Source organism: Rhipicephalus sanguineus, chromosome 2 (assembly GCF_013339695.2).
Source record: "Rhipicephalus sanguineus isolate Rsan-2018 chromosome 2, BIME_Rsan_1.4, whole genome shotgun sequence".
NCBI lineage: Eukaryota > Metazoa > Arthropoda > Arachnida > Ixodida > Ixodidae > Rhipicephalus > Rhipicephalus sanguineus.
The window spans coordinates 101,513,760-101,536,776 of NC_051177.1; the positions used below are offsets into that span (position 1 = coordinate 101,513,760).

General features: G+C 43.1%; 2 protein-coding genes across 3 annotated transcripts; both read right to left on the reverse strand.

The window, feature by feature from the left end:
• Positions 1 to 1,105: 1,105 nt before the first annotated feature.
• Positions 1,106 to 2,942, reverse strand: LOC119383466 (START domain-containing protein 10). The gene is made up of 6 exons (XM_037651593.2): positions 2,627 to 2,942; positions 2,379 to 2,526; positions 2,197 to 2,300; positions 1,833 to 1,950; positions 1,687 to 1,739; positions 1,106 to 1,586 (listed from the first exon to the last, which is right to left on the reverse strand). Exons 1-6 carry the CDS (start codon positions 2,780 to 2,782, stop codon positions 1,362 to 1,364), a joined length of 804 nt encoding a protein of 267 aa, XP_037507521.1. The 5' UTR covers positions 2,783 to 2,942; the 3' UTR covers positions 1,106 to 1,361.
• Positions 2,943 to 4,724: 1,782 nt separating this feature from the next.
• On the reverse strand, positions 4,725 to 21,239 carry LOC119383467 (male-specific lethal 3 homolog). Of its 2 annotated transcripts, none has more exons than XM_037651595.2 (13): positions 20,988 to 21,239; positions 20,785 to 20,892; positions 20,163 to 20,245; positions 20,008 to 20,103; positions 19,762 to 19,912; positions 18,905 to 19,042; positions 18,109 to 18,260; positions 16,142 to 16,279; positions 15,600 to 15,763; positions 14,455 to 14,577; positions 10,167 to 10,358; positions 5,021 to 5,105; positions 4,725 to 4,940 (listed from the first exon to the last, which is right to left on the reverse strand). In XM_037651595.2, exons 3-13 carry the CDS (start codon positions 20,201 to 20,203, stop codon positions 4,838 to 4,840), a joined length of 1,383 nt encoding a protein of 460 aa, XP_037507523.1. In that variant the 5' UTR covers positions 20,204 to 20,245; positions 20,785 to 20,892; positions 20,988 to 21,239; the 3' UTR covers positions 4,725 to 4,837. The 2 variants fall into 2 exon arrangements, with proteins under 2 accessions (XP_037507523.1, XP_037507522.1); XM_037651594.2 differs by having other exon boundaries at positions 18,905 to 19,045.
• Between the last annotated feature and the right edge of the window lie 1,778 nt (positions 21,240 to 23,017).

Here is a 23,017-nt window from a genome sequence, read left to right on the forward strand (position 1 = left end):
CGAGGCATTGCGAACAAACAAGCATGGTGTGTAGATAATGAGGTGGCGACCGCATCTTTAACGTATGAAATGGCTGCATGCCCCAAAAATGGTCAAAATGTTATCTTTAACAGAAAGCCATGTGCGTTCCCTCTCAGGAGAGCCGTGGTTCATGTGACACACAAGTGTCTTAAATTTCTAAAAAAAATTCTGGTGTTTTACGTGCCTAAACCAGGGTATAATGATGAGGGTATGAATCACCAGGGTATGATTATGAACCAATTCAATACCTGTTCCAGTAAAGTGCTGCCTAGGCAGCACCTTACAATTTTCAGTGCACAAGCCCAACCTTTGCAGTGATGCTTGGTGAGGGGCCTTGTGAAGATTCCACTTTATTGATAAGAGGAAAGTAGCAAGAGTGTAGTGTCAAACAAAAGAGCACACGAGACTGGCTGTTATTTTTACGGAACACTATCGGACATTACATGGTGCACAATATTTAAGAGCGTTGTTAGGAATGCCTAAAACGCAATCTTGTCAAATGTCACTGCCCTGCAATAGTCATTTAAGAGTAACAGTAGTGCCTAACCTCCTCAGTTAGCCACAAGCCACACACAGGCCCACTACTCACAAACAGTACAGTCGTTTATGGCGTAAAAGTTATACGACTGCACTTTCATAGTTCCTTTTGCACTGGCATTAAAATGCAACCACACCCAGCTACTGCTAGTGTTCATGTTAATGGCAGTGATGTGATCTAATGAAATGACCATAACGATTTAGCGAATAATGCGCCAATCACATATCGCTCAACCTGTAGCCTCGGACGGAAAGGAACTAGGACATTCAGAGGCCTGCAAGCACATAGAAAAAATAGGAGTAAAATTCACACGGAAAACGTAGGCTAGATGTCATCACCGGTGTTGGTAAGGGAAAAACTATGCAATACCACGTCACCCAACAGACTTCACATCAACAAATGACCCACCGGCAGAAAGCAGCTCAAACCACTTGGATGTGCAGGTTTCTTGCAACTCAGTGTTCTGCCAAGTAGTAGAAGCTATGTACCTTCAATGTTAGGATGTTCTTACTGCAAGAGCTCCAACGTACTTAAGAAGTGCGCACAAAAGAAGTGGCTACTCTTATCTTTGGCTTACGTCAACAGCGACTGTTTATGAGCAGTTTCTTGGCTTTTAGAAAGCTGAACTACATAAACAGGCACCAGGTAGACTGTAGCTTTCAGTATTGCTTTGGTGTTACACGATCAGATCGTTAAACAGTTCCGAATAGCTGCAGACAAGAGAAACACTGCCCTTGATTAGACACAGACCCCTCATCAACGAACAGCGCCAAGCCCAATCGACGGCCTCCATTGAGCACAACTACAGGTTGTCAAGGTCCTCAAAACTGCATATCTCTTGCTCCTCAACGAGACTTTCATCCAGAATGTCCTCCTGCAATTCCTGATGTCCTGTACTCACGCAGCGGGACACGTCCAATCTTGGCAAGCTTATCTGTTCTGGGTGCAACCAAGGCTTGTAGCTGGGCTGGTGAGCTTTCTTCCATTCATTGTACTCCAGGCAAGCTTTTCGCAACTTCTTTGCCATCTAAAAAAGTTAGAGTGGCAAAGTACCAGAACATCATGCTTTTTGCTGTTTTAATGTACAAAATGGCAATGCTGTTAGGAGGTAACTGCGGTCTACTTACATTTGGAGCAAAAATTTGAGTGAGCTTGTTCACAAAGCATGCTGGGAGTGAACCTGTACAAAGAATGTTTTGATTTTTATGTAGTAACTTTGAGCTGTAGCTGCACGTTTCATCATTGGCCAACCATAACATCGTTCCATGTTTACCTTTGGGATCACACTGTGTTACGTAGGTCAGCTTGGAACCACAGCCTCCATCAGGCTGGATTACAAGTCCAGTCAGGTAGGAAACGGCCCGCACGAAGCCCTTTTTTGGTGGTGCAGACTGAAATAAGTAAAACAGCTATTAAATGTGCACGCTGTACGTACATGCTAAGGCAAGCAGTGAATCAAGTACAAAGAAAGACCTGTGAAGACCCATCTACTTCGTTTCCATGAAAGTCAACGATCAGTTGAACAGATTACACAGGAATGAGAGGTTGTGAAAGTAAATTAAAGTGACAGTAGCTGAAACATGTGTACCCTTCGCCTAAGTTGTGTTTCACTTGAATGTTTTCATAGCCAAGCTCACCTCGTGAAACACTGAATGATTTATTATGAGCCACTCTTTATCCGTTTGTAGCCACGATCTTTGGAGGACGAAGTCGCGGTTCCTGAATGGAGGTGGAGACCGAACTAGAAGAGAAACACGATATCAGTCACATACAAGGAAATGCGACAGAATTTGCAACAAGCAGCGCTGCCTATAGTCACCTGCGTAATATCCAACGTCATTGTTAGGATTCAAAGATCCGATGTCACGACTCTCCAGCATGTACACATCCCACTTCTTTCGATACAGTGGATCCATCAGCACGTCAAAGAGCAGAGGCGGACTGACATCCTTGTACGCGGTGTGCAGCTGAAAAGAAGACACGTCACAAACTGTATTTCCCTCATCATGACAGCAACGAATGTGAACCTGCGACATGACGTAAGCTGCTTCCGCCCGATCAACATACCTTTATCATCTTGAATTCAGTCTGCTGCGTTGATTTAGTCCACACGGTCGTATCTTTCTTCTTGTACTCGACTTTCCAGCCGTCATGCTTGTCGGCCAGAGCCTTCAGACGCTCGAAATCTCGATCATCAGCAATACGAACTTCGCCTACATCCATCGTGATAGCAATGGTCCGCAGTTAACGCTTATCGCAGTTAAGGCCGTTAAGGCAGTACGAGAGAAAAGAGATTCGCCCGGTTCATTCGTGATCGGTTCTTGATTGCGGCAAGCCCGCTAAGCCGACGTTGGTTGCAGCCATCGCTTGATGCCGGTGGCGATTAGACGATTAGATGATCAAAAGGTAAGGTCCGTATCGAGAACTTGCTGTGACTCAGTAAAACTACTATATAATACATTTTTGCATATACACCTGTAGGCAGTACAGGCAGTACAGGCTTTGCGTCAATTAGACAAGCGTCCCGGCCCTGGCGGCCAACGTTGGCGACACTGGCAGGCCAAATGAAATTTTAGCAGTTTCTTTCCTCTATGATTACCTGCGTCCAATAACCAGCGCTGGCTGTGCAAGTAGACCTTATAAATGCCGGCGCCCTTGCTAAAAGACACTGCTAAATGAAATATTAACAGCACCATCTAGCCAGTGCTGGCTGTGAGAGTATCCAGACCTTATAAATGCCGGCACCCTTGCTTTGGGCATTTCCAAATGAAATATTAGCAGCGTAACCAGCACGTGCCAGCTGTACGAGTAGCTTCTAGACCTTATATATGCCGGTACCCTTGCTTTGGTCATTCAGACACAGTAATTTAATTTTGCGCTATTAGTGCTTCATGTGCCCACAGAGATAGCATGTTTCTGTAACTTTTATTTTTGGGGTCTTAGAATTGGAACACAGTATTGTTGTGACAACCTAAGAATTACATGCTTCTTACCAGGGCTGGACAGAGATGTTCAGGAGAGTATTCCAGAATACAGATATCGAAATGCATGCGTTGGAAGCCTAAAATACAGATACTGAGATACATTTGTTTTTGATGTAACGGGATATTTCGGGAATACCTTTGCAAAAACACAAAAAAAATATTCAAGAATACACATACTAGAATAAGATACTGGAATACATTTTTGTGTCAAGGACGCTGATGCCCAGGAAATTCAGGGCAGCATAATATTGTGAATAATGTTGCAATATGCATCGAAACTTGGAAGTCAAGCATTTCACTCGAATCACTAACGAACACCAGTGAATTAAGAAAACAGATACGTGTATTTTACAAACACGATCTGTTTGCTGAGAATGTCGCTGCGTCAAATGTACTTAAGCAACAGCGTCTTCTCAAATAGGCTATCTTCTAGACAGTGTCGGTTTTGCCTCAACACAAGACTCGCGAATTCACGAAATGTCAGGCCACTTGGAAAAAAACAGAAGCGCTGCACCAGCCTTGAGACACAGTCATTTTCATTGACAGAGGCCGACAATATTACCTCCGTGATTCTGCCGTTAGCAGTGTCGGGCACTTTACCACATAGGTCATTTTGCACGTGTGGGGAATCCTTTGAGGCTGGCAGCGCGACTATGCTTGGCTTAGAACAAAAAAGTCTTCCTTTCCCTTTTGGAAACGCGTCAGTGCATTTCTGACAAAAAAGTAACGAGATACCGGTGTCCTGCAAAGTATCGCAATATAACTGATACACTGTAAAAGCATTTCACTACTGAAATACAAGTATCATCTTCAAATATATCTCGATACAGAAATACAGATACTCAAAAGTATCTCAAAGATACTATCGCGTTACTCCCATATCGCGATACTGCCCAGCCCTGCTTCTTACCACAATTAGATACACTGCAACTGCTTACGTGATTCCATGGAAGACGTAAACATGCAGTTCCCATGAGAAAACAATGTTTTCCGAGCATAGGAATGTGTTTCATAATACCAGTTGCTTCTCAACTGGGAACATTTGATCCCAGTTAATGGCAGTTGAAACCAGTTGGATTCCCAGTTACACATTTTCACCTGGGTAATTTAACCCAAAGCTCTAAAGCTAAAGCAAGTCATTTGTAAATTCGTGGAGTCTACGGTCAATAAAGCTAGACACGTCAAACAGAAACATTTTATTCACAACAACACGAACGCAAAATTAAGTCCTACTTACAAAAACTTCCCAACCTGAGTGAACTTATTCGTATACATGTACAATGCATGACGTGTGTTAATCATCGCTAGTTTTGTACTTTTCAAGTTCGGCCATAACTTCTTCGGCATCTCGATAAGCAGACGATGGAAAAAGCTCTTCTTGTCGACCTGCAAGGTAGCTGAAACACAAGAACATTGCGCATTGTACACAGCCAGATTGATTTGTTATTGTAGAATAAGAAACTTGTTGTACACTTACTGCAAGAAGCCATTCACAAAGTTTTCAAGGTAGCCAGCTTTTGTCTTTGTGATCGCCATTTTCTGCAGCAACTCTGGAAGCTTAACTGCAAAAAGAAATGATATATATATATATATATATATATATATATATATATATATATATATATATATATATATATATATATATATATATATATATATATATACATATATATATACATATATATATATATATATATATATATATATATATATATATATATATATATATATATATATATATATATGTATGTATGTATATATATATATATTAAGGATTCTACCTCAAAGACGGTTGCAGTTCTCTGGGAAAAACATGCAAATTCTATATGGCTTTGCAGCCACACCATTAGATTTACACTACACTTTGTAAAGCATCCTGTCGGCATGCATGTGAAAGTACCATGCCAAAACAAAAAAAAGTCTAAATTAAAAAAAAAAACTCCACATAGGAAATTTATATCATCACAGTTATTCAGCAATTCTAACATTTACTTTCATGACCTTTAACAGGCATACACTTCTATACAAGCATGAAACACTTTTCTTTCATCTTTGTCTTAAAGGGGTCATGAACCACTTTTGCAAGTAATGATCTAATGACCTCAGTATCGCAGTTTACTGCCTCCCGAATCGATTGCCGCAAAAATTTCTCGAATCCGTCAAGAATGAGCGGAGTTACGGGGGTTTGACGCACGGTCTCAGCGCTTTCTCTCTTTTCTCGTGCCGACGAGCGCACTGGAAGCTACACAGGGAGGGATGGCACGAGGGAAAGAAGTTACGTCAGCGCGCGTCATGAAACGCGATCGCTCTCCTGCTGTGATTCGCATGCGCGAGTGCGGCTACCGTGTAAATTTAGCAGACTGAGGAGTGCGGCGCGGGCAAGTGGCGGCACCCCGTGGCAAGAAGCGCATCTCATCCGGCTATCGGCCAATAAGCTTGCTATATCTCTTGCGACATAAACTGGCAGATCCGCGACGTCAACGTGCAGCCCACCGACGAGAGTGAGAACCGGCCTCTGTTTGAAAAGAGGGCGCCTGAGGAAACGGCAACTTCGCGCTCCGCTTGTGGCCTTTATGCGGGGCGCACGACTGTAATATTTTGCAGAGCAGTTCATAGCCGTGTCAGCTTTCCGCAGGATGTGTTTTTTCAACAAGCCCAAGGGGTGCATCATGACCCCTTTAAAGGGGCTCAGTAACACTTTTTTCAGCATGGTCAGAAAGCACTGTCGATCGATAGTCGAGGCTCCTGAGAATATGTGAGCCAAACATTTAAGTGCAGCACGCGGCCTGGAATTTACAATTAATTTCAGTCAGCTAGACATCGCTCGCTCTTCTCTTGACAAATGATGCCATAAATCCAAATCACTGCGCCATAAACCCGAAGTCCATGGCCATTGGCTGATTTGAGCCTTGTGAGCTGTATAGTTGCTGCAGCCATCGCGGGATGCTGCGACGTGCCCGTGTGTTCGCTTACAATCACAATGAAGGTAAGCCGCGTGTTCGAAGAAAAAAAAAGAAAAGGAAGTGCTCAAAGTGATGACACATGCTGACGAACGGACGTAGTGGACGAACGGACGTAGTGGACAGCTTTCAGTGGGCTCGCTGGTACGAAAGGAGAGAGAAAGCGCTTAAAGAGGCCCTGCAACACTTTCCAAGTAATTGTCTAATTGTTTCATTAAAAGAGCTTATTACCTCACGAATCGACTGCCACAAAATTTTTTAGAATCCGTCAAGTACGAGTTGAGTTACAGGGATTTGTCGCACGCTTCAAGCATGCAGATGCACACTGTGGCAATGCTGCCAAAAGTCGAATCCATTCAGTACAATGCAAAACAAAATGGGAAAGCCAGTCTCCCAGCGTTTTGTAAAGATTGTGGTTCATATGAGTGTAAAGTTTGTGGTTCGTATGATTATGCATGAAAGATGGTGAGAATCGGTGCAAAGTTCCTCCCCAATGTGAGGCGAAATCGTTCCTTGATATCGCCAGCCAGCAGTTAAAGGGTAACCGTTATCATCTTTGCGTGTGCCTTCAACCCATCAGATTAAGAACCACATGCAACTGCTGCAGTACATCAGGGAGGAGCTTTGTGCCGATCCTCACCATCTTGCATGCGTAACCATCTGAACCGAAAATAAACTTTGCAACCGATCTCGGAGCACGGACATGTTAGAAGAATTCTTCCAAGTGAAACTACATAGAAATACGGCTGCCTCCAACTTTCAATACAAGCATGCTGGCTTACTGTAGTTGCTGAAAAGTTCATTATTCAATTTTAGGTAACTGGGTGGCTGACAGCAATAAATTATTACTTCACCTTCTGTACCCCTGACCACACAACTTACTTGCAGAGGTGACCTTCACGTACCTCCATATGCCTGATTTTGAGAGAACCATAAAGATTAATTGATCGCCCTGTACATGTATAAGCTTTGGTTCAACATTTGTTGATTATGTATTTTTTGTTTGTGCAAGGGCAGTATAACAAACAGTGCAAGTTTGTTTCGCTTGTATGGATCAAACTTGTCATGGGAGCTGCCACGATAACAGAAAACAGTAGATGATCACCAAAGACCATTTTATGAGCCCCGTCAAGTTCAAAATATGTGAGTTCAACTGTATTGTGTTGAGTATGACCTCTACTGATTACTCTTGTGAATGCTGAGAACATGAGAAAACCACCATAATAATGAGCAAACAACTCCCAAGAGTGGTTCCAGGCCATATATTGTACTAACTTAATCCTTCATGACAGGCAGACAGGACGAATGCAGACTCGTCCTAAGTGCAGTTTAAGTTTACGTAATATGTCTTATCAACTAGCCCCCCAACACACGCTCCTCGACTTAATCCTTTAGATGCTTTTGGAATGGCAGAACCATCTTAAAAGGGCCCCATCTTAAAATAGCGCCGGTCCCGTCCTCTCTGTCTGTCCGTGTGTTGATCTGCGCTACAATTTTTTCCCTGCAACACTTTTTCAGCATGGTCAGAAAACGCTGCCGATAAGTAGTCGAGGCTCCTGAGAACATGTGAACCAAAAATTATAGCGCAGCACATGGCCTGGAATTTACAATTAATTCTCAAAATCAGCTAGAAATTGTTTGCTCTTCTCTCGACAAATGATGCCATAAACCCAAGTGACTGCAACATAAACACACAAGTCCACAACTTGATTTGATTTGAGCTGATTTGAGCATCATGAGCTGCACTGTTACCGCGGCCGCCGCCATATGCCCCCACGCGTGTGATCACACTGAAAGTAAGTTGTGCTCAAAGTGTTCAAAGAAGAAAAAGAAAGTGCTCAAGGTCATGACGCGCGCTGACGAACGGGCATAGCTTCTTGCCCCCTTGTCATGCCCCCCCCCCCACCTCTGCATAGCTTTCAGCACACTCGCTGGTAAGAAAGGAGAAAGGAAGAACTTAAAGTGTGTGACAAATCCTTGTAACGCCGCTCGTACTTGATGGATTAAAAAATTTTTGTGGCAGTCGATTCGCGAGGCAATAAGCTCCTATAATGAAGCCATTCGACGAGGTTACTTGGAAAAGCGTTGCTGGGCCGCTTTAACTACAAGCGATATCCTTGAACCTGATAACTAGAGCTGTGCAAATAGCAAAATTTCCGGTGCGAAGCGAATTCGAATATTGAAGTGTGAGTGCGAATCGAATCGAATCTTTTTCGAATATTTCTCGAATACTTCGAAGCGAAATTGCGGAAAAAAAGTTGGAGAGGATTCCTAAGCACATTCTTATGAGATAGCAACATGAAAGTGCTTATTTTTGCTAGGTTGATGAAGCGCTGGTGGGGTGGTGTCTCATAGTTGTCTTATCAAGAATGAGGCAATGTAGAGGCTAAATTGTATTTATGTACATGGTTCGGTGCAACCAAAGTGTTGCCAACAACACTTTACACGTGATAGGCAAAGATGCCATTTCCTCAGCCTCTCCTCCTCTTTCAACTTCTGTGGAAGCCAAACTAATGTGGTGGATAAGGGTGTGCTTCCTTCAAGTCCGGAGGTCAAAATCTGCCTCGTAGACGTCAATTATAAGAACATCTGAAATTTTGGATGCTAAAAAGCTTTGGCGTCTGATTTTTCGGTTTTCCTGCCCAAATTTCTGGTCCAAAACAGCATTAATTGAGCCCACAACTCTGCCACATCTTTCATCTCCATGTTGGAATCAGCATTTTTTTTTTTAGTTAATACATTTGCGACCGTAGCGGAGCTTGAAAGGCAGCTTTGCCGCAATACGGGGGTGTGATGAGGTGAAGCATATTGAAAATCTAGGGAGCACTTTTGATCGGGCGTTGACTGTCTCTTGGCTAAGTTCGACCGTAACGGAGATTGAAAGGCAGCTTTGCCGCAATACGAGAGTGTAATGAGGTGAAGCATATTAAAAATCTGAAGGGGTCACTTTCAATCGGACGTTGACTGTATTTGTCTTTGGGAAGTTCGAATAAAATTCAAGTGCGAATCGAATCATGTAGCAAACACTATTCGAAAAATATTCGAAATTTCAAATATTCGCACACCCATACTGATAACACATGCTTGATTTAGCACTACATCTCAAATCACGACATTGCATGCCATCAATAATGCATATATTTCTCCTATAGTGTAGATATGATGTTGCCTGGCACCACATGCATACTTTTATGCAAAAGAAAACCCTGTTCCCACATGTTTGTTGTGCCATCCATAGGCGTGCACACAGGGAAGAAGGGGGGGTCGCCGCCCCTAGTCACCTATGATGGGGGGGAAGGGGCAGAAGATCTGCCCACACATTGGCTTAGTAGGGGGGGGGGGCGCAGCGACGAATATTCGCCCCCCTGATGGGGAACCCTGCGCACTCCTTGCTATGAATACGCTTCTATGACAGTTCACAGTGGGGCTGCTTCTGGTCATTAGTATGCATACTTCGGATTGCTGCTTCCTGAAAACATGGCTTTTCCTTTTTCCATTTTGAGGATCGCTATGGCAATCTCAACAAAACTTGAAGGTACACTGCATATAATCGTAACCTCTGGAGTGGAAATCAAACCCACCCTTCTTGCTACTATAAATGCATCACTAGAGAAAAATTTTAAGCATACACATTTCCAATGGACACAGCAAGTGCTCCCTCACCAAAGAGCCGGAGGAGGTGTTGTGCACCATACAGCAGAGCTGGAGATGCTGGGTTTTCTTCTAAACATTCGCTCGGGAGTATCGTGCAGTCAAACTTGTTGGCAACTGTACTTGGTGCAGCTTCCGACGTGGCTGCCGACACAGATGATGACACAGAACACACACTTGCAGTGCGCCGCCTTGGTGATTTGCCTTTGAAGAAAGAGAACAGAAGGGCTTTAAAAACAAGGTCTCCTCAAAAAACAATAATTTTCCAGCTTCAAGCTAGAAAAAGAAACAGCAAGTTCATTCGACAAAATAAACAACCTGGACTACCTACAGTATGGAAAGGTAGGCATGCAAAATACAGACACAGAAAGAACAGGAAGGCCAACATAGCTATAGGCTATTGGCCAAAAGGCAAGACTAATATAATAATTGTTGGGGTTTAACGTCCGAAAACCATGATATGACCAAGAGGGACACTGTAGTGGAGGGCTACGGAAATTTTGACCACCTGGGGTTCTTTAATGAGCACCTAAATCTAACTACACGGGCCTCAAGCATTTTTGCCTCCATCAAAAAAAAAAAGGGCAAGACTGTAAGATGAATGGTGGAAAAGGAGGAAGACACCAAACGTGTAAAAACATAGCATATCACTGTGCAACATTTCACTTAGCAGCAGTTGGCAATTGCTGCGCGTGTTTCTCTTCCTTCTTGTATCATGCTTTCCAAGCCTGCCTTTCTATACCATGAATCCATCCTTTCCATACCCTGCCAACTAGTTCAGCTCTATCCGTCACTTTAACTTGTGCTCAGTGTCAATGCTCTAATCAGCTCATTCTCAGATATAACTTTCATGGGAGACTGGGAGAGTTGGTGTTTGGTGTATCTTGCTCCGTAACGAGGCTGAAAAAAAGTGACACCGCCCCCCCTCCCGCCCCAAACACAATGCTACAAACAATTTGTCATTGTGTACACAATAGGGTAGTAGCTGCGCTCGCTTTTCAGTTATTTTTGTGTGTCCGGATGACCTGCACGCATGGTGTTACACATATTTTCCCCAATACCCACCTTAAAGGATCGCAAAACAAAAGATGCCACTGAAGATGCCTGCATTAAAGAGATGTAGGTACACTAAGCCTGAACACAGTATATTCTATCAGAACAAGAATGAAAAAGTGGTTAAGTTGGAATAGAACCATAGTCTGCTGTGCAGAATGACGCGAACAAGCAAGAGAACTTGCGCCATCCCTTCTTTTACTTGTTCCCGTCCTTTTGCACTGTAAACAATAGACAGTGTACGAACTGAATTCTAACAATTTAGCAAGTGTTCCTATTTACTTTGACCAAACTTGTATACGCACATGGTAGTAGGCAGTTTCACAAATAGTGTCTCCATGTGGCTTCACTTATCAGAAAACTCCCAGAGTTCTTTGTAAGCATTTTGATTTTTTTTTTAATGACTGACCGATAACATCCCATAAATCTGGGTTCCCTATTTCCAAAGCTCACTGCTACTGTGCATTTGATTTATGTTGTTCTTAATTCATTTGGTGTTCACACAACTGTCAAAATTACACACAATTTTTTGAAAAGGTTAGGCTACAATGGCGTGCATTGTCCTGTAACTGTGAATAGGCCAGATTTACAGTGCCTAGAGGCTTACTAAACTAGAGGGGAGTGGCCCAAGGCCCATTGAAAAGTTCTGCACTTGGCCCTTAAAGGGGCCTTGAAGCAGTATCACCACTTTCGTACAAACACATTGAGCCAGTAGAGCAAGTCTTAAGATCATAAGCAGACAGATTTAAACTCTCTGCATAAGCTGTTTAATTTATCACAAGGCTCTGAATCTGTAAATTGCTACAGATCGCAGCAGCTCAGCCAAACGAGTTTCCTACCGCCCACTTCCATGGTGCATAACATGAATGTGCAATGTAACACATGCAACCGATTTCATTGGATGTTCAGGCTATGTCACTGACAATTTTTCCAACCTAAATGTGAGAAAATGTTGTTCTTAATCTTTCAGACACTTTATAATTTGTTTTGTTTAAAAACAGTAACAGAAAGAGAATACTACACAATCACAATTTACAACTAGACTTGGGGACTTCCGGCAGACAGTGAGCGTCGCCTGCCTGTGTTACAAAATGTTCTGTGTTGACGTAAGCTGTGCGACAGTGTTTATCTTGAGGTTTATTTTCTCGGACACCATGAATTACCCTTGCTGCATCACAGGCTGCAAATGTAGTGATTAATGACTTGTGAAACTGCAATGCCATGAACCTGTACAAGGCAACTGGTGAGCAGAGTCGCTTCAGCTCGTCGGTACAGTGAGTGCTGGGATCTCGCCATCCAATCAACAGCAGCATCCACACATGTGTGGCCGTAACTTCAACCCCAGAGACACCACCGCAGTGCCCGTATTTACGTTTATCAGTGATCGTTCTCACGTGGTTTTAGTTTGTCCACATACCAAGTGTATGCAGGTTATAGGCATAACGCAGGTTCGACGTTCAACAGCTGCACGTTCAATGAGTTAAGGAGGAAAAACAGTGCTGAGAAAGAGGGCAACATTCAAGTGCCCGCAGCTTCCTTGATACAATGTTCGTTGCTTAATTAAAGGTGCAAATGATTTCATAACGTTGTAGCCTAAATGCTAACAATATTTCAAAAAACCGTTTCAGGGACCCTTAAAGGGCCAGCAAACAACCCCGAGGTCCAAAAATTGTAATGAAGAGAAATATGCGTAGTTTTGCAATGTTAACATGCTGCCGCAAGAATTTTGTGAATACGTGCTATAATAACGAAGTTACAGGTGTTAGAACATCTGTTTCAGCTGGTTTTAAATTTTCGCGTGGCCTCGCCATCCTTCTCCGCCACAGGGAGGGGAAGGCGTAGCCAGTCTTCGTGACTCCGCCCACTTCAGTAACGTGACAGGACGTCAGCAATTGACATCATCGGCGAGCTCGATCAGTCACAATGCACTTCCGCTTGCTGCGACTCCTGGTTGTTTATTGTTTACATTGTCGCACGTGCTCCGTAACTTGACAGGCAGTTTTCGACTCTTCGGTGTTTTTAAACCTTTGTGACAGTTCACAATGCAGAAGGAAAGCGTGCTTGCTTTCCAAGACGATGTAGGGGCGCGAAAGAAAAGCATGGAGAACCCCGCTTGCCGCACGTGCAATGGGAAAACCAAGCAAGTGTGACCCGTCCGAGCTACCGGAGATTCTCTCCACTCGATTTGCAACCATCAACAGTTCCTCCACGTGTTGCTCATGTCGAAGGCGAAGTGCGTGCAGGTGTCATGCAGTGCGAGGAATATACGCACGACAACTGCGTGGCCGAAACCGCATCACCAAGAAACAAGGTGCAGTTTCGTAGCGGTGGGTGGGAACAGGAACTGACGTTAACTTGACAACTGTTTGTTGAGACGTGGTTTAGACCAATCACCGAGCTCAGTGGTATGTCAAGTTGCCCATGGGCAAGCTTGCGTCACTGCGCGTACAAGGGGGGTTGGTCAGGCGAAGAAGCGCGGCAATTGTTTTTCGAAATGGAGGGTCTGCGTGGAGCGCAAAGCTGTAATATTCGGAAAATGTGATCGCCGTGGTCTACTGTACGAATTGGCGAGCTTGTTTGGGGGGGTAAAAAAAAGTGGGAGCCTGTTTACTGGCTTTTTAGGGACATGGATTTTGGCAACGTCCCCTCAGGGCTACATATGTTTATCAATAATGAAAATATTTTATGACACTGCATTGAAAAGTAAGCAGATACTCCGCCCAGCGGCTTAAGCGAAGTGGCTTTCTGTAGTGAATTACACCCAGATACATGAGAATAGCTTCAGATCTGTTAAGTAAAACATGTAATAAATGCCACAGTTTCGGCTCAAAAAGTACAAAAAGGGAACGTCAAAGTGCAGATGAAAGTTGATAGTTGGAAACATACTGTGCTTAGTTTGCCAGTTTTAAGTCTACAAAAATCACACACCAAGGATGGCAAAGCAAACTTTGACAAATATCACCTATCAAAATGCATTTCAGCCTGTCTCATGCACTTTAGTCTGGTTCACTCAATTTTCATTGGGATAGAGCCCTCTCCTTCCTTTTTACAACTCATAATAAATGTACAGTCGTACATTGAAAATATTCATACAGTATAATCTGCCACTCTAAAATGATTCATTTTACCTGTTGACAAAAGGATTGGTTATCAAAGTTGCATACATGACTACAGAGCCACAATGGTTGATAATAAAGAGACTGTCATCTCAAAAATATTTTTAATTAAAATTCATGCGCTATCATACCCATTATCATAACAGCCAAGGGCAGGTTCTCATTGTCACTATCGTCGTGCGTAGACTTGGCAGGGGAGTTCAACGCTGAATGTGGTTCCACAGAGCGCAAGGTGCGTTTTTCTGGTGGACTCGCTGCAATCCAAATTAAAGCAAAACAAGGCAAATAACTCATCAGAACGCAGGCATAAATATACAGCTGTTTTACAAAGTGAGAATTATGCAAATGTGTTAGAAATGTGAATGTACAGCCATGACCAATTGAAATACAAACAAGTTAGGGTTAATTAAAATGTATCTTTTCCGAGTGGAGATCCTTTATAAAAATGAGTAAGAATCTTTTATAGAAATTCTGGAGATCTGAGGTGGTGAACAGATGTAAATGCCACGCTGAAATGACTTTTTTCAACTCTGTGAAACTCTGAAAATTGCAGCGAAGCAGCATAGGGACGTTCCACTATGGTTCTTGTGTAGGAGCGGTATCGTATGGTGGCACGACCAGTATCATACATATCAGTTCGCATAATGAATCTATACCAACTAGCCCGCCTATCAACCCTTCAGTATCATGTCCAGCCGGAGAACCACCAGCAACGCAGCCCATAATGAAACACCAAAGCAGACGTATAACCAAAATGTCAAAAAGAACGCAAAGGTGGACATTTGCATTGGTGATGAATTTTCATTAAAGAACTCCACTGCTGCAACCTGCATTGTAGCCCAAAATGTGACCTGTGGGGATCAAGGAACCTTGGCACATCTTATACCACAGCCCATACGTTGTGATGGTCATCTGCCGGCTTCATCGCTGCCCTAGTGGCAGAGCGGTCGACACGACTAGCGTGTCAGATATTGAAACATGCGGCTAGATGGTAACATTGGTTGAGCCAGCATTGCCTACAAGAACACGTGCGAACTGCAGTGGAGATTACAAAAGCACTAAGATAAAGTGTAGTAAAGCATTTGAAGAGTCTTGAGATGGAATTTCTAGATACACAGAAACATTTTCCAATGTTTTCAGAAGATTTCAAGCAGTAGCAAACTAAAATCGCGCGAAATGCAATATTAAAATTGCCGTGTCGTTTAGCCACACAGCGTACCCCGACCACAGATGTAAATAATGGTCTGTCGCAACACAAATATGCAAAAGCACAAACCAGAACGCTTCCGCCTTGGAGAAGAAGAGGTGCCCTTGGAATCAGGGGTGCCGTGCAGGCTTTTACGAGAACGACATTTGACAGTTGACGCAACGTCTGGCGCCATGTTTAGAAGGCTGGAGTCACTCGTCGCTTTCTCATTCGATTGGCGGCTTGTCGTCGATCTGGAAAGAAAAAAAACCTTAAATATTTTATGAAACTAAAACAGACACAGCTGAAACCCCCGAGCAAGAAGAAACAAAAGAAAAATCCATATCCTTCACAGAGACGGAAGTTTAATTTCATAAAGGCTTCCCTGTGAAGCGAATCGTTACCACTGTATGAAAGAAGCACAAATGATATACAGAAGTGTGAAATAGCACATGAAGAGGTAACCTAATGCACGGACACCAAGATATAAATAAACCATTTGTTAACTACTCCTACTACAATGCTGACCTGTATACATGCACCAAATTGAGTACCACTTGTTTCTGATATCAAAATTCTTGCCTTTAAGTAAAGCAACAGTTTACAACAAAAAATCTCAGTGGCTTGCTTACCGAGAGACGCGGATGGGGCGGCAGAAGGAGGTTACCAACTTGTGCTGGGCCTTTTCCTCATTGTAGAGCAATGAGTTGGCCAAAGTGTAAGAAAATATTGTTCGCAGTCCATCCATCGCTTCCTTACACAAAGAAAACCTGTTAAAATATGCCATGATTAGGAAAGGTAGTGAAACGTCAGTACCGTAAACGCGTTGATGTCAGGGTAAATGTCTAGCACAGTGGAGGCCTTACTCCCAGAACTTCTCTTCAATTAATTGAAAAAAATGAACAGTGCAGTGAAATTGTTTCCGAGTACAGTACTTGCATGAAGCAAGGATGCTGTGAGGGACACACTACTGAATCTTGCTCGGCTACAACAAACCATTACAATTTATATAATGTTTATAGTAGATGGTTTCGCTGTTTACAAGCACAGACCCTGGCCGGCTTCCGGTTTCGTGCACTGACGTAGCATTGGCGGGGAACAAAAGCCTTGGCGGGTAGCCCGCAGATTTTCGATACTTCTCACCCTGTGTCTAGCCAAATATTTCAAATAAAGATGCTTCTAATTTATACCCAACATTATAAGAGTTAGTCCTTAACTTATGCACCTTCCTTTTATTTGAAGGCGGAAAAAGGGTCTTTCTTTACTCTGACAACTTAAAAACACGCTTTCCGCTTCGGTGTTGAAGTGAAGAACCAGAAGTTTCTTGGGGTACAACACGAGCTGCTGCTATCGCAGTCTTGAAACCATCTATAACATTACTTGGCAAACCAGAGGGAAGGCCTGCAGAATGGTTGTGAAGGTATTGAGGGTAACAGGCGGTGGCCGTGGTGGTAACCAGGATTTGAGGTGAGTAGTGTGAGCATTTAACACACTAATGTGCCCTTTTCTATCCCAGAAAAATTAACAAAACATAACTTGCACGAAAGACTCAACTAAGAAACAAAGACTTCAATACTGACGAGCTATCATCATTGGCAGTAAGAATTTTTGCATGCATTTGCTGTAGATAAACTTGGAGATAAATTTGAAGAACTACGGAGCAGAGCAGTTTGGTTTGTTCTTTGTCAGAATGTCTTTGGCCAGAATGTCACAATGTCTTGCTCTCAGATCACCACCTAATGTGTTGTGATGTGATGATAGATACCCTTGCCTGAAAACGAAACCTAAACTTGCTCGCAGAAAAGCCTTAGGAAAATACCTAAGGCACTTGAGTTTCACCAATATATTTCTTACGCCAGCAGCGTCTAATATGTTATTTTATCCCACAGATAAAGTAAAGTCTGCAATGTCACATTGGTGCTAATTTACAAACATTACTTGTCTAGCCAATCACATTGGTCGTAGATGTTGTCCATACATAATTGCTGGGTCATCACATACAGTAAACAAAACTTCTCAATTTACTGCTACAGTAAACGTGCTGTAATAGAACGAGTTGCAACTTCAGAAACCGAAGTGGGCAGTGATGAAATAGCACCATTCTGGAGTAACCCGCGTATTATCACCAATTTCAAGCTATCCATCTACTGTACAAAGTGTGCTACAAAACAAGTCAGCCTTTCAATTTATATCACTGCAGAAAAGACACACAGGCTTCCACATTATTTTACATAATCTCCTCTCATACTGTCCCTGATATAGTTGCAGGAAGCATGCCTTCCTCCAATCCTCCAGCCTTTATCCACAATTTTTTTCCTTTACACTTGCGTTACCTCAATGAGTAGCCATCTCTTTTTTTTAAACAGCTTTCTCATGCACTGTGGAACGAAGTGGGATGCCAATGCATGCTGTGACCGTTAATTCACAAAGCTCTGTTCATTTGCTAACTGTACATCTCTAATGGTCATGGAAGCAACATCTAGTTCCTAAGGTGCAAGCACAAATGCAGTTACAAAAATGAGCACAAGGTGAGTACAGCACAAATAGTCACTTGAAGCAAAAATCCACACACAAATGTGCAATGCCGGTGACATAGTACCTAGATTCATATTCCGATGGATCAAGGGGCGTCTGACGCGAAGTGTTGTTTTTGGCATTCTTGGCCGCTGTCACTGCTAGCTTGGCAGCGTAGTGTTTCAGATAGGCCTCCAACATGTCAACCACGTCAGGAGTGCATGGCAGATGAACAAGCTGAAGCAGAAAAGAAAAATAACAGGTTATAAGCAGTTCGATCCTACTGTCTTTATGAACAACATAATGACATTTACACACACATGATCAGTACTCATAGGCAAAGTGCCTTCTAAACGAGCCAATGATGTAAAAGAAAAGATAATTCCAGCAATACTCCTGGCTGATTTGTTGCGAACTGTTGCTACACTTGATGTGCTGAGTAGCTAGCTACATCAATTAGTTCGGCAATGTGGACTGCCACAAGGTCATTTAAGTGCTCAAAAAGGGTCTTGTACCGGCAGAGGCATGAAAGAAATACCAGACTTCCATCAAGGACTGCTATAAGCCGTAAACCGATGAATAATTTCCCCTGCAGTAGAGACGTGTGTAGTGCATCTCTTTCATTATTTAGCACCACTTTTTCCTGATCTTAACCGCACGTTCGCATCCCATCTTTCCCAGCTTTTGCGGGGTTTTTTTCACAGCCCCGTTAGAAATGTATTAGAGGTGTTCTACTGTATGCAATAAGGTGCACTTTTTGATCCAAAGAGTATGTTGCGAAGGACATGCAGTATGACACTATGGACACTTTGTCATTTACAAACAAAAAGAGCACACTGTACCAGGAAAAAAAAAAGGCACGCAATGAATGAATACCGCACCTTTTTTTTGACAGTGATGTTGTAGCAATCGTCCTCCAATGTCTTCCGCAATACCTTGGGAATCTCGATGTTGTAATCAGTAGCGATTTCCTCTGGTTCCTCCTCACTATCCTTTTCCTCTTCAGATTCATCACCTTGCTGCTGCATAACGACAAGTCAGGCGTGGGTTTAGTAATGAGGAGCCATTGTTTCTACACACAAGACCCATAATAAATGTCTTCGTAAAGCAACAGGCCCTTTATTTGTCACGGGGATCAGCCTCAGCTGGAAAAACATGCAACCAAGAATGGCACGCTGCACTAGCATCACTGTATCTTGTACAAATGCTGTTTTGCCCCAGAGATAAAGGCTTTTAAATATGCTTATGAAAAATTTCATCGTCTTGCTAGCCTATCAAGATTTCCTACTTCATGAGTTAAGATGCCTGGCCTAACTCACCGAACCACGCCTGTAATTGCTGCTTCACGACTGTGTGGCGCATAGAATCTAACCAATCTTAGCAACCGCAAATACAATCTACCCACTACCCACTGACTGTGCTAATGCCAGGAAATTTTTGTGGCTCTGTCATCCTGAGAATTACTTATCATTTACTGAGGTGCAGCTCTAGTGTTGGTCCCCGAAGGCTTCTCAAATATAGAGCAGCTAAAACAATTACTGCACGTACATGTTCATTTTCAATTAGCACTGCAACCAAAGGCAATTGAAATCTATTTAACCCCTTTTAGCAGGCTGCAGAAGAGAATCAACCGGGCTTGCGGAACTCAATTACCTTTGGTTATATTGTTACTTGAAGGTGCACGTCTGAGGTATATGAAAGACAGGCTTAAAAAAAGTGTATCAGGGCAGCAGGTCACCTCTGAGGAGTCGGACTGCGCCGACGACTCTTCCCCGCTACTCGAGACACTTCCGCTGCGTTCCTTTCTGTTCCTACCCCGTAGTTTCCTGTCGAGAGTTTCCTTCAGTATGGCAGGAACCTTACGTTTCTTCGATTTACCTGTCTGCAGCCTGGAAAGCACACAGCAAAAATTTTAAAACTGCACCAACTGCACATAAGTTGCCTGCTTGGTGTTTCTGGAAGCAGCACAACCACTATAACTCACAGTTTCTGTGCTGCTTCCTCCGCTAGTTTTTTCTTGAGCTTCCTATTTTCCAAGGTGTTGGGCAATATAAACTCTTCAGCAACACAGCGGTCCCAGCTGCAAGAAACAGACCAGGTTAAGCACAGCGAATACATACTCTGCGGTGGAAAACACACCTGCTGCTCCAGCCACTAAAATGGATTAGGTATTCAGGCATCTTGCGCCCTCGAGCGTCCTTGCCAACCACAAGCTCCAATACCTGGGCAAAAGCATGATGCACATGCAACTGTACTGTTAGATCTTTTTTGGGAAAGAAGCGTCTAGCACGAGTTGTGTAGTTTATGTTGGACATTCAGAAACACTTGCAATAGCCGTGTGCACGCAAACATATTAAACCACAATGAAAGGATCAAGCCGTGTTCAAACTTTCCGGTGACTTCGTCAATTCTCACGATCCACCGCACAGGTGCAACGGCTGCGACTAGCGACACAACATTGTAATAAGGAAAGAGCGCGACTTTTTCAGACAGGGACAAAACCAAAGGGTTGTTTGCTTACTATGCGTAAGCAACTAGCTCAAAGCTTGACGTTACTTAGACACAACATTGATTGGTTAGGTTATTAGCGACGTAAAGGGGTTGCCTAAACTGCTCACGTGTGTAGTAGATAGAACTTTATTTTGGCATGTCGAAACGGTGTTCAGACAAGTATGGGTCATTAGACGTCTACACGTCCTGGTAACCGAAAGAATGCGTTATGTAACCTTAGCCAGCATACGAATCTTGCGTTTTCGGTCACCTTAGAGTCGTAGAGGACTTTGGCTTTAGAAGAATCGGGCTCGTAGCACAAGACCTTCTCCCCCTCGGAGAATTTGAACTTGATGCCGCGCGACGATCCATCCTCGGGCTGAAATTGCACGGTGCGTAAAAGCGTTAGGACAACACACGGTCTGTTAACTTTATTATTTCCTCGTAATTAGACGAGGAGAAGTGTAATAATACCTGCGACTGCTCGGCGACCTCGGAAGTCGCAATGGTTGCGGGTGTACGGGTAATGAACCGCAGAATGGGCTCCCGAAAATTTGAGTGTGTGACTTGCGCAGCAAGTGGCAGCCCCCTAACCTAAACCAACGCCTAAAATTACGCTTGGAATCGATTTCCAACAAAGGTTCAGGTTTTCGCCTCGCTTCGGCGAGGTTCAATGTTAGGAAGCGACGCAGCGGAACGCCGAACCACACCAGAGAACTGGCAGCACGCGAGAAGAAAAACAGGGAATCTGCGATAACGCGGGGAAAAAAATATAAATATAAACATTTGCCGCTCTACCATTGTTGAAAACGGCGTTACGCTTTTAGTCGCCAAAAGCGGTGGCAAAAATACAATTTGGCGCGCCCTTTTTTATTTGTTCTAAATTTTGTTAATTACCTGTTTAAAAGACTTTCTGAGAATAATAATATTGTTTTCTATAAAGAAGCTCAATTACGGCGAGTTTTCGGCTAGCTTTCGGTTTTGTGCCTTCTGCTACACAGGCACGCTCGGTTTCGCTCGCAATTTTTGGAGGAACAGAGGAAGATTTGAAACGGTTGTCACCGCGTCACGATTGCCGCTACCTGAATACGAAAAGCAAGTAAGGGTTTACTGCGGATACTGCACGACAGGACGCGATAGAGCTTATCGTACGTACCACTCGATCACGGCCTAGTGAAGCGTTGGAAACCGAAGATCGCCATCGGCCGGGATTGTGCCGGCAGGAGACCCGCGTAAGTTTGTTTGTTTGTTCGTTTTGTTTGCTTTGTTTGCTTTCTTTTTTTTTCACAGAGGATGGCCCATATCCACTGTGGGGGGTTAGTCAGGAGCCTGATACGTGAAGGAGATGTGTGTTTTTCTAACTGGAAATAAGTGATGGGGGAAAATACCAGCAGTGAAAAATGCAGAAAGAAAAACACACAAAAAGGGAAATACCACATATCTTAACCAAAAAGAAACGCTTCGTTTGTTCACTGTAATCCGTACATTGGTGCAGTTTTCACACTAAACAAGTGCTCCTTAATAGGTCGGCTTCCTTCTCCTCAAAAGATTGCCAAATAATTTTTTTACTACCAACGTTTAATTAAAATTCGCATATCAGCTTGAAATTTTACTAATGGTCAGTAATTATTAATTGCAACGCGTCTCTAGCGTAGCACATACATGTAAATGGGTGTCGTGGTTATTATTTTTTTAACGTCTTAATGAATACGTGCACAGCAGTTTAACTGCATGTGGTAGCAGACGACACTGTTTTCTGTCACTTTTACAAAAAGGTACGCTAAAGAGAAAAATTATTTCGCTTGTATCAGTAAAACCACACTTCCGAAATACCAAAAACACCACATTTGTCCCGAGAAAACGCTTTAGTAGGCCAGTAAAGACAAACTAAACAGACGGGTGGCGACGCTTCTCTGAAGCTACCGCATCAGTTCGCTGTGACGTCATAGATTTCGACGTCGTCTGCGGGGACATGAAATTGTTTATTAGTAAAATTGTGTTCTAAGGAGGCAAGATATATTGCGTGGCAAGATCCAACAACTTTTATTTGTCTTAACATGGCCAAAACAAGAAAAAAATTCTTCGACATCCGTGACGTCACTTTGACGTGGGTCGCGCATGAGTTTAGGCGCGAAATTCAAATTGACCAGTTTAACTTCCGATGAACCTCTCGTCGAAAAATTAAGAACTGCACGATAAATCGGAATATGACAGATTAATACTCGATAGACGTTCACAAAGTATGTTTTCACTAATCTCCTTGTAGCACACATAACAATTGAATCCACTGCGCATAACAGGTGCATGGATATCGAAAAATATCAGCGTACCTACAAGTTTTAATCTGTTGCTAATGCCGATCTACAATCGTTTCTGCATTTTTGTCGCTGGATGATAAGTGAAGCAATATCGATCCTCACACCAGCAATTATACTTTAATTAACATATATAACTTTCTCAAAGTGTTTGGCATGCTGCGCCGATGAATATCCGCGCGGCCCAAA